This window comes from Gobius niger (assembly GCF_951799975.1).
Source record: "Gobius niger genome assembly, chromosome: 13".
In the NCBI taxonomy this organism is placed as follows: domain Eukaryota; kingdom Metazoa; phylum Chordata; class Actinopteri; order Gobiiformes; family Gobiidae; genus Gobius; species Gobius niger.
In genome coordinates this window covers 29,668,260-29,685,984 of record NC_136864.1, presented here as the reverse complement: position 1 = coordinate 29,685,984, position 17,725 = coordinate 29,668,260, and the positions used below count along the sequence as shown (strand labels likewise).

At 46.9% G+C, this 17,725-nt stretch overlaps 1 protein-coding gene across 1 annotated transcript; it reads left to right on the top strand.

The window, feature by feature from the left end:
- Positions 1-817: 817 nt before the first annotated feature.
- On the top strand, positions 818-15,849 carry dnai4 (dynein axonemal intermediate chain 4; the record flags this gene model as incomplete). Its single annotated transcript, XM_079568805.1, has 16 exons — positions 818-895; positions 997-1,120; positions 1,458-1,624; positions 1,908-2,014; positions 2,378-2,534; positions 2,930-3,069; positions 3,257-3,421; positions 4,360-4,542; positions 6,562-6,728; positions 6,808-6,891; positions 7,667-7,821; positions 9,923-10,077; positions 10,564-10,691; positions 10,785-10,883; positions 14,162-14,388; positions 15,663-15,849. The coding sequence occupies exons 1-16, from the start codon at positions 846-848 to the stop codon at positions 15,847-15,849; spliced, it is 2,295 nt and encodes a 764-aa protein (XP_079424931.1). The 5' UTR covers positions 818-845.
- Positions 15,850-17,725: the final 1,876 nt, after the last annotated feature.

Genomic DNA, 17,725 nt, shown 5'->3' with positions numbered 1-17,725 from the left:
GGGTCTTGTTCACGAGTGAGGGACGGATGGAGCGTGAGATCGACAGACGGATCGGTGCGGCGTCAGCAGTGATGCGGTCGCTGTATCGGTCTGTCGTGGTGAAGAGGGAGCTGAGTCGTGGCAAAGCTCTCGATTTACCGATCGATCTACGTTCCCGCCCTCACCTATGGTCATGAGATTTGGGTAATGACCGAAAGGACAAGATCGCGAATACAAGCGGCTAAAATGAGCTTCCTTCGCAGGGTGGCTGGGCGCACCCTTCCAGATTGGGTGAGGAATGTCCGGGAATGTCCTAGTGGGACAAGGCCTCGTGGAAGACCCAGGACACGCTGGTGGGACTATGTCTCCGAGCTGGCCTGGTGTCGCCTCGGGGTCCCCCCAGAACAGCTGGAGGAGGTGTGTGTGGATCGGGAAGTCTGGGCATCTCTGCTGAGACTGCTGCCCCCGCGACCCGGCCCCGGATAAAGCGGAAGAAAATGGATGCATGGGTTACACACTACGCAGTGTGCCTTTAAACAAACGGGGTAGCAATCTCAAATTAAAGAGTAAAAAAAAGTACTAAAAAGTGCTGAAAATATGAGAAACGAAACATGAAATGAACTAAAGTGAAATCTATAACATCAAATGGTCTACTGCCATAAAAGTTGGGAACATTTCTAAAGAATAAAGTGCATGAATTACAAACATCTTTACTCTTGTAGCCTATGTTCATAGTAATATTACTCAGAGAAGCCCTCGCCTCGGCTTTTCCTTGCGCACTATCCGCAGTCGGAAGAAGCCACGTGGTGGTGTGTCCTGTCGCTAGGCAACGCCCTCCCCGCGTGCAGTCAACAGAGGAGACAAACATGGCCACCGCAGTGAGGGGCGAGCGGAGGAAGAAGCTGGTGCTGCGACCGTAAGTGACTTATTATTTGCACGTGTACATGAACATGCTAACTGTCCCCTCGGTGCTGTCTGCTGTCTGCTGGCCGTGTTGCGGTGGTGTGTTCGCGGCAGCTCGTCTCGGAGGGTGTCGGTGTCCCACAGCAGACTGACGGGCAGCAGACGGAGCTTCAGTCTGGCAGCGGGCTCCAGGCTCCTGGACAAGAGCAGCGCGCCCACCCCCAGGCAGCATGTCCGGGTACAGCCTGCATCTACGCTGCTTTTTCTCTCTATTCTGAACTTTTATTTATTTCATGATAAACTGATAATGATGACAAAAGAACTATAATATAAACTGTTCACTGTTATATTGACTAAATTACATTTTGTATGATTTTATAAAAAACACGCACCTCATAAGCACCACTACAGGTCCATATTTCTCTGGCAGGGAAACTCGCTCTGCCACTTTGTGACTTTTGAGACCTACTGACTCCTTTCTGTTATTAAAAGGTCAATGTGTCATTATTGTATTACTTTCCTTTCATCTTTGTTACACGAAACACTTCTTTTCTGACTTGGTGTCTGTTTTGTAGGTGTTTGATGAAGAGGAGAACGACGTCACACCCCAGCCCCTCCACCAGGGGGAGTGTCGAGCAGGGCCCTGTAAAGGCGGTCGGTTCTTCCTGGACGAGATCTCGGCTGGATTCAGTCTGGACCAGATGACCACCACGGGCAGCAGCTTCAGCCTGCCCTTCTCCAGGTCAAGCCATGTACTAGTGTTTCTCAAAGTGGGGTCCACGGGGGCCCCTGGGGGCCTCAGAGGCACCACGGGGGCCCCCCTAAGCTTGTCTACAAAAAGGTGTAGCTGAAAAAATATATATTGAAAGGAAATTGACATTTATTTGCTGTAATATACTACTTTCTTACTTTCAGATCATTAAGGGCACTGCAATGTCCCGGACTTAGTTTTTCTCTCTTTATTTATGGAAGGGCGTTTGATCTTTGTCTGGATTTGAAATATCACTTTGTTTCATTTTTCACAGGTCTATTTTGAGCAGCAGTAAATTCTCCAGTCAGTCGTCCATCGACTCAGTCAATCTAGAAACAGAAGAGGGCTTCCTCAAACGCGAGCTGCCTCTGCGCATCCCAGGTTTGACACACAATGTAAAAGCCGAACATGTGCTTTCACCTGGAAACAAAAGTCCACACAATAACATGCTTCATTACTTCACTGGCAATCCTCTGAAATCATAGATTTGTCTGGGAAATAGTAGGTTCATATACTGTTTTCTAGGGGCAACCCTCGATTTACTAGCATTATACCTAACTAAAATAACTAAATCTTTGTACCTAATGCAACAAATTGTATACCTGGCTCCTGAATTCAGAATTTTACACAGAGGATATCTTTTAATACATTGTCTTTCCATGTCAGTAATGTACGTTTTGTTTTTCTATTCACCTGCACTGTCTCTCCCATGACCAGATGTGACTTTTTGACCCATATTTTCAGATCCTCATGTTAGGAAGGCTCCAGTGAAAGAAGAGGTGACGGAGCAAACCCTGGACGTCCAGATCAACGTTTACCTTTCAGAGACAGACACCGTCTCTCTGCTCGATCTGCCCCCCACACTGGTGTCCACGGACGCTGGCCACGCACCGGACGTCACGTGAGGACGCTGCTTTGAATGAAAATATACATCGTTTAGATACTTTTTCATATAGATAGTCCTCAGAGGTCACAACAGGAGGAAGGGGCTTGATAAAGGACAGGTTAATATGCAAAATCGACTTTTTAGAGTTTTTACCATGTGACAATGTTTTCAAAAAGATACTTGGGGCTGTGTTTGGAGCCGCTTGCGCATCTTTGAGTAACCTTCTAATCTTCACCACAAAAGAGCAACAAAAAAGTGACTACAAAGCGACAAAAATGCAAGGAAAAGATCCGTTTAAATGAGTTGTGTAGGTCTTAGCTTTCAAATGAGGTGTTACATTGGCCTATAGGCTGTAGAACAGTGCTTCAGACAGTGCAGGAACGTTGCTTTGTGTCTATCTATGTTTACAGGGAGAGAAATAAGAAGTACGCCGAGGTCTGCAAAAACCGAGGCGGGAATGAGAAGTACATGGACCGCAGTGTGCAGACGCTGGACCCCCCGTCCAAACACAAACTGGTCCAGAGCGACGCCGTCGTCATGGCCGACTCAGGCAAGTTTCATTCATAAGACTGCACTATATACTGTGTCGCCAAAATGATTGTGATATTAGATGGCGAATATCCACCTCATATTAAAATGGCTTTAGCTGGCTCTGAGACACATACCTTTTTAAGTTATACTACAGAAAAGACAAAGGTTGGAGCTGGCCACAGACTACGTGACTCCTCCTCCTGCAGGTACGTTTGTGTCCACCTGGGAGATGTTCGACACACTGTCCGCCCCGCTGCAGGAGGGGCCTGTGGGGGTGGAGAGGGAGCAGGAGCATGTGGAGGGAGGAGACGACCCCCTGACCTCTAGTCGGGGTGACCACAGCACCTCACTGGGCAGCACCAGCGGGACAGGTAACTCTGCTCTGGTATGCTTTTATTTGACAGGGACAGTGCACAACAGCACATTGACCAAGACAAAGTCAGGAAAGATGCTTGGTGCCAGGTGACAGCACAATATGCTACTTTACACCTTTAGTCCCTGGGCAGGTTGAAGTATTGAAAAGAAAACCTATACATTTACAGAATTAATGAAATGTGAACTTGACCACTTAGATGAAACTAGGTTACATGTTACAGTGGGAGGAAAAAGTATGTAATCGCTTTGGACTTACTTGCATTTCAGCCTAAATTGGTACCACATAAAATGTGATCTGATCTTTATTAACATCACAAAAGTAACTCAACAGTGTGTGCTTAAACTAATCCCACCCAAACATTGACATTTGATTATATTTGTATTGGCCATAACATGTAAACATTCACAGGACAGGGAGGAAAAAGTAAGTGAACCCAGGAATCTCACTGAACTGCAGCAGTTTTGTAAAGAGGAATGGTCCAAGATTCATCCTGATCGTTGTGAGCGTCTAATCTGCAACTACAGAAAAGCAGTTACTGCTGCAAAAGAAGGATGAGCCAGATATTTAATACAGGGGTTCACTTACTTATTCCATGCTGTTGTGAATTTCTCAGGTCTTTTGTGCAAATATCTTGATAAACTGTTAATTATTTTTTTCCATTGATGATAGCACGTTGTCCAGGCTCTGTGGCAACAAAACAGATAGATAGAATAGAACACATTTATTTAATAATGAGTATTTATATAGGTGGAAATGGCCTAAAACATGCATCTTTGCTTAGGGGTGTAACGATGCATCCACTTCAAATGAGGAACGTATATATATGCACTTCGTTCTTACTTTCTATCATTCTGTCCAGCCCTGGCAGAGAGTTAATGGGGAGTAAACCAAACCTAAACTCAACATGATGGTACATGATGTTTTTATTTGCAGAAAGTGCCACGAGCTCCATGAAGGACCTGGAGATGCTGGAGCACAGCGCAAACGAGGCCGACCTGCAGGCGCTGATGAACTCTGACAGCTTTCACAACAGTCTCCTGGTGATGGAGAGGAGCATTGTCGCCAACACCCACCAACCCAGACTGGCTGCATTCAGACTGCTGCCCTTCCTCCCAGGTTTGAGAGAACAAGAACACAAAGTTTATACAGGATCTCACAAAAAGATTGGTTTGTTTACAAGATTAACCGATCCTGTTAGTTGGCACCTTTTCTCTTCTACAGCTGAAGCTCTCTCGTTTGTATTTCCTCTGTTTGTATACTGCGTAATAGACAGAATATACTCCATAAACCATCAGTGGAACTGTTCTGACTCGCTCTGCACTCAAACTCCTCTTAGTCGTGTGTTATCGAGTAATTGTGGCTTGTTTTTATCATGGGTATTTACCCTGCTGCCAGAGGGGGGCGCTCCAAGTAATACTTAAACGGTTACACCTTTCTCACCAGATGTATTTTCCCTACAAAGTCATTTAAATGATAAAACATGAAACATCATTTGGCTCTGTGCAAGGAATGAAGCATAGCAGCATGTTGCTAACTTCCAAGAGGAACGACTGTTTCCTGTCTGTGTTTTATTCCTGTGTCTCACTGAAAAAATATTTAAAGAGTAGAAAACGAGCAGTTGTTGGATAATTACTGACAACATGTTAAAAACCGATGCGAATACTTCACTAGAGGAAACTTCTGTGTTTGTAACGGGAAGTGTTTTACCCCTGGAAGCTAAAGGCTGCCGCTAACCAAAAAACATTACATCAAATTTGTGTAGATATTAACATAAGCTGAATGCCCATCTCGGGTCGCCTGTTGCATTATGGGTAATGGAATTTCTTTTAGCTACCAAACCATATTCATATTTAACGTAAAGCAAGGAAGAAAGCTCTAATTTGGACCGTTTTAACCGCTGGAAAGTTGATATAAAGCGTTTTTATTGTCACCATGGAGCTTGTTACAATATTAGCATATGGTCCACTATGGTCCACTAAGGTCCACTAAGGTCTGCTATGGTCCACTATGGTCCACTAAGGTCTGCTATGGTCCGCTATGGTCCGCTATGGTCCACTATGGTCCACTAAGGTCTGCTATGGTCTGCTATGGTCCACTATGGTCCACTAAGGTCCGCCCCTGCCTACGGAGTCGCCGTGCTGACTTTTCCCTCGCTTTCAAGATGTTGACAACATAAATATTTGCAAGAAATGTCACTTGAGTCTTAAGTCTTTAATCCAATGCCGGTAAGTCTTATAATTCTTGGTTGTGGCTCAATATACTTCAGTGTTCACGCTAAAACATATAACATCACCATCTGAATATTTTTTTTATGCAACACACTCGGCTTGATGTTTATTTAAAGCAGTACTAAGTAACGTGTTTACCTTAATAAATCCTTTTTGTAGTCCCTGTGGGGGTAATGCAAGTGTTTATGGGATGATTGGAGGGTCTTTCATCGCCCCCTGGTGTCTCTGGACAGAAAACCATGTTTGCAACTTGACTGCCACCGGTCCGGAGAAAGCAATACACACTATTGAAATCACGAAGAAGAAGCTAACAGGCTAACGGGCAAAGCTAACTGCGGGCTAGCGTCACTTTAAACAGTATTTACAGCAAAGTTTGAGTGAAAAAAATTATTTCCATTGTATAATTGGATGCACAGAAACCCTCTCTCCCTTCGCCTTTCCTGTCGGCGTAGTATTTACTCTCCAAGACAATTAATAAGTTAAAAAATCGTAACTTGCTACTACACTTGCAGTTGCGCTTATGGCCTCTAGGGGGAAGAGTTACTTAGTACTGCTTTAATTTTCTGCATTTTTTTAAAATCTTATGTTAAATTGCTGACAGTAAGTTGGCCAAAAAACATTCCATGCATTCCAAAGCAGGATTATAAACCACTATTATGCTGGATTTGTCCACTTTAAATATTTATTCATATATGAACATAGCACTAACATTGGATGAATCAGATTTGTTATTTTACTTTAGTCCAGTGTGGGGAGAATTCCACAGTCCCCACTACCGTCCCCACTAACTCAGGCTCCTGTGATGAGCCCTGGTGTCTCTCAAACAAAACCAAATAAACTGTGAAGCATCTACGCAGAGGTGTCCCAACTGTATCGCACAAAGAGTTCAAAAGTGTGAATTTTCCAGACCCTGATGCTCCCGTAGCCCCCGCACTCACTGACCGGGAGGAGCCCCAGACCCCTCCACGGCAGAGCGAGAGCCCTGGTCCATCCCTGGTCCACCTCTGGTCCTTCTCCTGCTCTCTCACCCAGGGCCGACGAGTCAACAGCATGGTGTGGAACAAGAGCAACCCGGTAACGCTCCTCACGTCACGTCTGCACATTATATCAGTGACGGTGAGAAAGCGACTGCACGTTATGTGTGATGTTCCAGGACCTGCTGGCAGTGGGTTATGGAGACTCTGAGTCCAGCTCGGCTCCTGGGCTGGTCTGCTGCTGGTCCCTCAAGAACCCCACTGTAAGACATTTTCCATTAGAAGGGACGATTTTGATATCGTGGAGCGAGTGTTTCAGAGCAAATGTGACAAACAGACAAAAACCTGACAAAACACAACAAAAAAGTCACAATGAGTTTTGTAGGTCTTAGCTTTCAAATGAGGCTGGTCTATAAGTAAGAGCATTTTCTCCAGTTTCTCCAAATCTAAAATCTTCTTCACTGTTGAGCAATAATGTAATGCCTCATTTGAAAGCTAAGACCCACAAAAGTGATTGTAACTTTTTTTGTCACATTTTTTTAAGTGTTTTGTATGCTTTTTTTTATCGTGTTATCAGGTTTTTGACGTATTTCTGTTGCTTTCTCGTACATTTTATTGCTGCTTTGTGGCTTTTTTGATGCTTTGTCATGTTTTCTTCATGTTTTTGTCACTCTTTTGTTGCATTTTTTGCTGTACTTCTGTTGCCTTTCATCGTTGTTTTGAGGCTTTTTTCTTAACCTCTTAACCCCCACTTGTACCCAGCACATTTTCTCCAGTTTGGCTTTACCTAAATCTAAAAGCTTCTTGAACAAAGCATCAAAACACACTAAACAAGCCACAAAAAAAGTGATAAACGAAACAAAAAAGCGACAAAGGAAAAGTAACAATAACACAACAAAAAAATGACAAAAACACTCTTTTTAGATTTGGGTAAAACTGAACTGGATAAAATGTGCTTGGTTCAGGTGGGGATTAAGAGGTTATAAAGGGGCTTGTTCAAGTGTTTGTTAATATAAAATGAGTGTGTGTTTGTTCCAGTGGCCCGAGAGGGTGGTGCGCTGCGACAGCCCCGTGACCGCTCTGGACTTCTCCCTCAAAAGCCCCGGTCAGCTGGCCGTGGGCATGAGGGACGGGACAGTGCTGATCTGCAGCGTCCGCACTCACACCAGCAGCACCAGCAGCAGCAGCAGCAGGTCAGCACAGAGTGAACTTTGTGAAAACAGTGCTGGATACCTCTTGATCTAAGCACTTCTCCTGGGACAAGGCTGGATGTCCAAGTGGGCAGAGACACCTAACAGTGCACTGGTGGTTCGTTTGTGCAGCGTGAGTGCAATCAATCCGTGCCCGAGTCGGACTCGGTTCCGGACTTTGGCCCGCTTAGAGGAGGTGGGCCAGAGCGTGGCTCGGTTGCTTGTGTTTGCGCACACGCACGGATACAAGCGGCTGTTGTATGGGCGGTTGCATTTGTCACGTAAAACAGTGAGAAAAGGCAGAGCAGCGGCTGCCTCGCTCTCGTCTCCCCGGCCCCCGACCGCTTCGCTCCCGGGCGGCTCCCCCGGCCACATACCGACTGCTCACTCCTGACTCCCTGGCCGCTTCACGCACGTCTCGGGCTGACTTTACGGGAGCGGCCTGCGCTTCTCCCGCCCTGTGTCTGAGCTTCTCTGTGCTGTACCCGGTTTGGCCGCAGGCTTTAGTGGGACAGATAAAACCTGCGGGTGCATTTATCGCTTGTGATTTTGGTGCGCGTTCGTGTGAAGTGCTTTGTCGCAACGGAGCGTATACGAAGCATAGTCTAGACTTCCAGGAGTTCACCAACATAAAGCTGTTTAACCAGTGGCCGAAGCAGCAGTGAATGACATAAACTGAGCGTCAGATCTTCTGTAGGGATGGGCGATACCACATTTTTTGGAATCGATACAATACCGATACTTTTGGGGTCATTTTTCTCGATACCAATACCGATACCGATACCTGTCATTTTTATATGGGTGAATGTAGTAATTCAATCAATATACATTTCTAAAACTGGTTATTTTACATAATTAATAGGTACATTAAAAGGATATTACTTTAACTGGTTAATTATACAATGTTAATGTGAAATTAAGACTTTAATGACAAACAGAATCTAAACCAGAATGATATGGCTGGCTTAGTTCAATCCTCTGCTGCTGTGGACTGTTTTGGCTCAGAAAAAAGATGTAAATTGTCCTTTTATGTGTAAAATTGCTGCCACGCCAACTTTTTACATATGCAAATTAGTATCAATACTTTTTGCCCAATATCGATACTCAAAAAGTAGCCGTTTGGTATCGATATATCGATACTGTGGTATCGATCCGCCCATCCCGAAAGGCTCAGAGCGGCAGGTGCTGCTCCACCCCCCACCTCAGCTGAGCGGGACAGAGGGACGCGCACTTCTCTATTTCTCTGCTTTATTAAAATCGACTATTATTCACCATAGCCCTTTGTCTTAAACTGTAGTAAAATGCAAAGAAAAGTGGAGAGTGATTTGACAGGGCTCATAGTACACATTATTTCACGCAGCTGCTTAGGTTTTGTTTTCTTCCGCATTATGTTGCGCTGCTGCTGCTCACGTGCACTTGTAAACAACTCCTCGTGCTCGGCCACGGCTCGGTTCGTTTGTGTAAGTGTGAGCGCGGGCCGTTCGGGGCATCCAGGCCTTTCCTCAAACGAGCTAGAGAGTGGCACGGTTCGGATGTCAAGTGTGAGTGTGCCTTAAAACATAATAACACCAGAGCCAATAATGTTATGTCATTATTATCCTTATTGTCTCATGTGCTGAATTTTGGGGCAACCACCCTCAGAGGTGAAATACAAACAGAGGTGAGTAGAGAAGCCAAAAGGTTTGCTCAAGCACGTGCAACGTTACTTTGAAATCATTTTACTCAAGTTGGGAAAAATAAACTGTTTACTCAAGTAGAATTTGTTCTTGATGCCTGATGAATTAAAAAAAGAATAATAAAATAAAGTACTTTTGAACTGTTTGAACTTAAAAATCCCATTTATGTTTGAGTGATGCATCTAACAAACAAAACAGAAAATGTTCTGATATTTCTCAATAATGCACTACAGAAATAGATGAATAATAATAATAATAATTTAAGATTAGGTGTAGTAAAAACAATATTTTTTTTGTATATTAACGTGAAGTCATTTTCTCTAAGAGTAACCAAGTTTTACTCAAGAAAGACTTGCTAAGTTCTATTTAACGTTACATGAATGAATACCTTTTACTGGAGTAGTGCTCTCTCTGTTTGGTGTCCCCAGAGAGTGTCCTCACAGGCACCTGGCCCCAGTGCTGCAGCTGAGGTGGGCCCTGCAGGAGCTCAGTCTGAGAGAGGACAAGGACGAGATGCTGGTCTCCGTGGCAACAGACGGACGTGTCTGCAAGTGGTTCGTGAACAACGGACTCAACTGTACAGGTGCTGGATGTACTTTTACTGATCCTACTACTACTACAGCTACTACTACTTCTACTACTACTACTACTACTTCTACTACTACAGCTTAGCAGTGCCAGCCAGACCAGTTTTCCTCTTGGATCGACCCGCATTCAGATTAGAGTGACTGACAGGTGGATTAACCAATCAGAGAAAAGCACGGTCCATCCACACAAAATGGCACATTCAAACCTGACATTTTCAAATATTTTTAGACTTTCTCTCACTCTTACATGATCAGACCCATCAATACTCACTTCATTGTATTGATACACTGCCTCCAGCATAGTTAAAGCAACGGGTTTAACAGAAGCAATGGAGTGTTTTAAGTGCTGATCGCCAATATATTTTAGCACAAAGATGAGCGTAATGCAACACTGGGAGAAAATAAGATGGTGCAACTGTTTTATTAAAAAGAGAATGACAGATTTGAGTTTCAAAATGTCAGTGTGTGTTTTTCTCCTGCAGACATGATGAAGCTGAAGAGGGTGAAGAGCGCTAAAAGGACCGCTGTAGGAAACAGGGAAACCGTGACTGGACCAGAGAGCATCTTATCAGCTCTGACCCCTGGGCTGTGCATCGACTTCCACCCAAAGGTTCAGTACATGTCACGTCATGGACCATTACATTATGACGCTGGGTTGTGTCCCCGCATGGTGATGTGAACGTGCGTGTGTGTGTGTGTGTAGGAGTCGGGCGTGTACCTGGTGGGGACGTGGGAGGGGCTCATCCACAAGTGCTCCGCCTCCAACACTCAGCAGTTCATGGATACATATAAGAAACACTTTGTAAGTACATGTCGAGACTATACTACAGTGATTTATATATGCTCTTTGAATACTGTGACACCGTAACATTTTCAGTATTGAATTCACTGTAAATGTAGAGAAAAAAGGCAATTTATAGCTGGAAAAAGTTCTATTTTGACCATTTTTTGTCTGAAGGAGCTACTGTATTTTCCGGACTGTAAGTCGCACCTGAGTATAAGTCGCAAACTCAGCCAAAGTATGAAAAAAGTGCGACTTTAGTCCAGAAAATACGGTACTTTAAAGCAGTACTAAGTAACTTGTTTGCCTTAATAAATCCATTCCGTAGTCCCTGTGGGGGTAATGCAAGTGTTGATGGGATGATTGGGGGGTCTTTCATCTCCCCCTGGTGTCTATGGCCAGAGAACTGCAATTGCAACTTTGCTGCACCGGGTCGAAGTCACAAATACACACTAATGGAATCACGAAGAAGTTTCTAACCCCTCCCTCTGTCAGAGCGCGGTGGTCAGTTTCTAACCCTCCCTCCTCAGGGCGTGGTGGTCAGTTTCTAACCCCTCCCTCCTCAAGGCGTGGTGGTCAGTTTCTAACCCCTCCCTCCTCAAGGCGTGGTGGTCAGCTTCTAACTCCTCCCTCTGTCAGATCGCGGTGGTCAGTTTCTAACCACTCCCTCCTCAGGGCGCGGTGGTCAGTTTCTAACCCCTCCCTCCTCAGGGCGCGGTGGTCAGTTTCTAACCCCTCCCTCTGTCAGAGCGCGGTGGTCAGTTTCTAACCCCTCCCTCTGTCAGAGCGCGGTGGTCAGTTTCTAACCTCTCCCTCCTCAGGGCGCGGTGGTCAGTGTCTAACCCCTCCCTCCTCAAGGCGTGGTGGTCAGCTTCTAACCCTCCCTCCTCAGGGCGCGGTGGTCAGTTTCTAACACCTCCCTCCTCAGGGCGCGGTGGTCAGTTTCTAACCCCTCCCTCCTCAGGGCGCGGTGGTCAGTTTCTAACCCCTCCCTCCTCAGGGCGCGGTGGTCAGTTTCTAACCCCTCCCTCCTCAGGGCGCGGTGGTCAGTTTCTAACCCCTCCCTCCTCAGGGCGCGGTGGTCAGTTTCTAACCCTCCCTCCTCAGGGCGCGGTGGTCAGTTTCTAACACCTCCCTCCTCAGGGCGCGGTGGTCAGTTTCTAACCCCTCCCTCCTCAGGGCGCGGTGGTCAGTTTCTAACCCTCCCTCCTCAGGGCGCGGTGGTCAGTTTCTAACCCCTCCCTCCTCAGGGCGCGGTGGTCAGTTTCTAACCCCTCCCTCTGTCAGAGCGCGGTGGTCAGTTTCTAACCCCTCCCTCCTTAGGGCGTGGTGGTCAGTTTCTAACCCCTCCCTCCTTAGGGCGCGGTGGTCAGTTTCTAACCCCTCCCTCCTCAGTGCGCGGTGGTCAGTTTCTAACCCTCCCTCCTCAGGGCGCGGTGGTCAGTTTCTAACCCTCCCTCCTCAGGGCGCGGTGGTCAGTTTCTAACCCCTCCCTCCTTAGGGCGCGGTGGTCAGTTTCTAACCCCTCCCTCCTCAGAGCGCGGTGGTCAGTTTCTAACCTCTCCCTCCTCAGGGCGCGGTGGTCAGTTTCTAACCCCTCCCTCCTCAGAGCGCGGTGGTCAGTTTCTAACCTCTCCCTCCTCAGGGCGCGGTGGTCAGTTTCTAACCCCCCCTCCTCAGGGCGCGGTGGTTAGTTTCTAACCCCTCCCTCCTCAGGGCGCGGTGGTCAGTTTCTAACCCCTCCCTCCTCAGGGCGCGGTGGTCAGTTTCTAACCTCTCCCTCTGTCAGGGCGCGGTGGTCAGTGTCTAACCCCTCCCTCTGTCAGAGCGCGGTGGTCAGTTTCTAACCTCTCCCTCCTCAGGGCGCGGTGGTCAGTGTCTAACCCCTCCCTCCTCAGGGCGCGGTGGTCAGTTTCTAACACCTCCCTCCTCAGGGCGCGGTGGTCAGTTTCTAACCCCTCCCTCCTCAGGGCGCGGTGGTCAGTTTCTAACCCCTCCCTCCTCAGGGCGCGGTGGTCAGTTTCTAACCCCTCCCTCCTCAGGGCGCGGTGGTCAGTTTCTAACCCCTCCCTCCTCAGGGCGCGGTGGTCAGTTTCTAACCCTCCCTCCTCAGGGCGCGGTGGTCAGTTTCTAACCCCTCCCTCCTCAGGGCGCGGTGGTCAGTTTCTAGCCCCTCCCTCCTTAGGGCGCGGTGGTCAGTTTCTAACCCCTCCCTCCTCAGAGCGCGGTGGTCAGTTTCTAACCTCTCCCTCCTCAGGGCGCGGTGGTCAGTTTCTAACCCCCCCTCCTCAGGGCGCGGTGGTTAGTTTCTAACCCCTCCCTCCTCAGGGCGCGGTGGTCAGTTTCTAACCTCTCCCTCCTCAGGGCGCGGTGGTCAGTTTCTAACCCCTCCCTCCTCAGGGCGCGGTGGTCAGTTTCTAACCCTTCCCTCCTCAGGGCGTGGTGGTCAGTTTCTAACTCCTCCCTCCTCAGGGCGCGGTGGTCAGTTTCTAACCTCTCACTCCTCAGGGCGTGGTGGTCAGTTTCTAACCCCTCCCTCCTCAGGGCGTGGTGGTCAGTTTCTAACCCCTCCCTCCTCAGGGCGCGGTGGTCAGTTTCTAACCTCTCCCTCCTCAGGGCGCGGTGGTCAGTTTCTAACCTCTCACTCCTCAGGGCGTGGTGGTCAGTTTCTAACCCCTCCCTCCTCAGGGCGTGGTGGTCAGTTTCTAACTCCTCCCTCCTCAGGGCGCGGTGGTCAGTTTATAACCCCTCCCTCCTCAGAGCGCGGTGGTCAGTTTCTAACCCCTCCCTCCTCAGAGCGCGGTGGTCAGTTTCTAACCTCTCCCTCCTCAGGGCGTGGTGGTCAGTTTCTAACCCCTCCCTCCTCAGGGCGCGGTGGTCAGTTTCTAACCCTCCCTCCTCAGGGCGCGGTGGTCAGTTTCTAACCCCTCCCTCCTCAGGGCGCGGTGGTCAGTTTCTAACCCCTCCCTCCTCAGGGCGCGGTGGTCAGTTTCTAACCCCTCCCTCCTCAGGGCGTGGTGGTCAGTTTCTAACCCCTCCCTCCTCAGGGCGCGGTGCTCAGCTTTTAACCCCTCCCTCCTCAGGGCGCGGTGGTCAGTTTCTAACCTCTCCCTCCTCAGGGCGTGGTGGTCAGTTTCTAACCCCTCCCTCCTCAGGGCGTGGTGGTCAGTTTCTAACCCCTCCCTCCTCAGGGCGCGGTGGTCAGTTTCTAACCCCTCCCTCCTCAGGGCGCGGTGGTCAGCTTTTAACCCCTCCCTCCTCAGGGCGCGGTGGTCAGTTTCTAACCCCTCCCTCCTCAGGGCGCGGTGGTCAGCGTGTCCTGGAGTCCGCTGTGTCCAGACGTCTTCCTGAGCTGCTCCTCAGACTGGACTGTGCAGCTGTGGAAACGCGAGCGCTTCACTCCTGCTCTGAGATTCAACTCCGCACAGAAGGCCGTCCTGGACGTCAAGTGGTCCCCAAGACGAGCCACCGTGTTCGGGCTCGTCAACGAAGCCCAGCTGGAGCTCTGGGACCTCCAGCACAGCACGTGAGTGCCCCTCACACCACTGGGATCGGCTTATTCAGACATTTGAATTCATGTGTCGGAGGAGAGTAGGATGAGGTATTTGTGTAAAAACAATGTCAAAACACAATTGAACCATTTACGGACTTGATTTTAGGATTTTCTAACTGTTTGGATGTCCAAAATATTCTGGAACATTTTGTTTTTAAGAAATTGGTTTACAAAAAAGTTATTCTTGTGGCTCATGTGGACCTGAATCTCGGGGTTCATTTCTGTTAATTATATGAACATTTCATACAGTGCTTTGTCAGCGTGGCCTGCTTTAAAATGTAACAGGTTCTCTATTGTTATCGAGGCAAATCCAAATATGATGTTGCTAAATGTAGGATTGATAATGTGTAAAGTTAAATCACAAAGGGGTACGTTGTGTGTACGTGTGCATGTTGTGTTCCCCATACTCTTGTACTTTGTAATATGTTCTTTTGTACTATTGTTGTGATGTCATTTTTTATTGTAGTGATTTCGGGGGTTGGGGCTTTATAAGCTTTTGCTTCGGCCCACTTCTTTTGAGCAGAATTTCAACTGCGCAAATAAACAAACAAATAAGTTAGAACCCCAGATTTAAAGGTGCATTATGGAACTTTTTATACAAACTTTGTTTTCTTACATATATATACATATATATAATTCCGTATTTCAGCTTTTATTACAGTTCTATTACACACCAGGATAATGGTTTTCTGGATGGAAAAAGTTCCACAATGCACCTTTATTGTTGAAATTGATATTTTAAATCACAGAATCTTGTTTTTTTTTACATTTTAATAATATGTATATAATAGTATGCATTATTTATCATTTCTGTACTCACGGATTGAACAGATTGAATTGAACCTCCATAATCTGCTTATGCGCCATATGCAGAACATGACATTTTGCCCTTGATAAATACAATTTTAGTGTACGTTAATATTAAATTCAAACCCAGAACCAACAACAAGCAAGAATATAGTTTTCTGCATCTTATTTTTGTTTGTCCATCTTTATAGTAAACTACTTTTAGCAGTTTCCCTCTAAAGAATTATGCAGAAAAATGAACAAGTCTAGAAAATGCCCCAAGGACAATGTTGTCATGAACAAATGCCAGCAGAGGGCGCAATATGGTGCTGAGTAGGAAACAAAACTGTTCAAACATAAGCGCTGAACGATTCCAGCAGCACTGAATGCGGCACATTGCTTCTTAAGATTAACATTCTCGATTCGAGTCCATCAAAGTCACGCACTGGTGTGTGTTTCAGTCTGGACCCGTTGTTGGTGCACGCGGCCCCTCCCTCGGTGAGCCTGACCTCCCTGCTCTTCACCTCCCACTCTGACTGCGCTCTGGTGGGGGACTGCACCGGACAAGTGTCTGTGTACCTGCTCAGCAACGTCTACAGCCCACAAGGAGCACAGGTAACGGCCGGAGGAGGCACCCTCATCCACTGAACATTTATTATCAGTATTACTTGATTTCATTACTAATTAAAGGGGGGGTATTATGCAAAATCGACTTTTTCAAGCTTTACATCATGTTATTCTGTCATTCCCTCATTAAAAACATGCCTGAAGTGTTGCCTTGGCACATTCACGTATTTTTGAGTAATCTGTAAAAACTCTGATGGCGGCCATTTTAGGGATAGGTTTGCCTGAGTCCTCCTAGGAACGCCCCCACCTCCTGGAGACGCCTCCGAGCTTTCGTCACCAGCCGAGTAACCAACCACTGCTCCTCAGCAGAACCCCCTCCCCACTGATGCCACAGACAACCAATAGCCGCTGGCTGCCCTGCTTTTTGACCACAAACGTGTGGGCTGCCATTGCTCCGCCGTTGCTGCAGTACCTCCATATCGCCGCTAGGCCCCCATTGAAAAGCATTGGACTTTAGACACGTAAAAAACTACTTTAAAGCCTGGTTTCAATTGTTTCAACACTGGACTAGGCTAGATATTCCTCCTGAGATAACGCTGGGTTAATCACAATATATGAAACCAGGCTGGTTTTCGTAATATGATTTTTTGAAATCTCGTACTTAATGAGGGTCGGACTGTTAGCATTGGAGCAGCGCGAGCTACACGTCACGCAAGGGCCGAGTCTACGGTGAAAATCCCGCCCGTATGTCCTTTTTAGGAACATGCTTCGTCAGAGCTGGGGAGGGGGAGCCTGTAAATCCGCCATCAATTCCCCCACGGCCGTGGTCATTCTGGTAAACGGGGAGGAGTGAGCATAAGACGTCCATTTTTTTTTTACAGTCTATGCAGACAACGTGTGGAGGGGGCGTGTCTGAAAGGCTCAGAGGTTCTTAAAGAGACAGAGGCCTATTTCAAGACATTCACTACAGCCATTTTGAGAGAGCAATTTTATACACGGCAGTTATTCTAATTTACTGCATTCACAGACCGACAGAAGGTTTGCTAATCTTTGTAGTGTGATATAGACTGGTAACCTGGCTAACGCCAGGCTGCTGTGTGCGCTCGAATTATTTCGAACTGCACAACAGCCTGGGGACCATGGCCGAAATCTCCGGTGGATTTGGGAACCAATCACAGAGCGAGGAGGGACGGCAAGACGATGACGCGCTATTCGATATATGGAAGCTTGTAGTTTATTTACGGATAATAAAAAAAAAGTGTATTTACGGATCCAACATGACAGCAGCAGACACGATGGTATTTTTTGATCAAGCTTTAGACCTTGTTCTAAATAATTTAGCTCAAAAGTTTACAGCGGGTACGTCATACGTCATCTCATACGATGATACGATTGGCCATGGCTACGTGCAGACGCATGAGACTTTTTTTTTTTTTTTCGTATCGCCCAATAAACGAGTATGGACGATCGTAAACCACACCTCTCCTACGAGAAAATGAATTGGTGGTCCCCAGACTAAATATCACTTGTGATTTTAGTCTGGTGTTAGCCAGGCTAATAGACTGGTGCTATGTGATTGAAAAAAGCATAATACCCCCTCTTTAAGAAAAAGATACTACAGATACTACAATAGATACTACTGGTCAAATATAACTCCAATACAGGTAAAAGTTGCTCTGCCAAATTTCTACTAAAATAAAAGTACTTCAGTATGTGTTGTAGAAAATACTTTAATCACTTTTCGGCTGAAAATATTGCGCCTGAATTCCCCTCTGTACGGCAACACAACAGGGACAAACCTTCTTCTTTATGTGAGTCAGTGACGTTGACTGTACACAGCGCCACCTATTGTTCTGGAGTGTGCATTATTAGGCTTTAAAAAGAACAAAACACATGGGACAGATTTGAGTTTTTACTTTGGAGCCTTTATAGAAATGTAGTGGAGTAGAAAGTATTT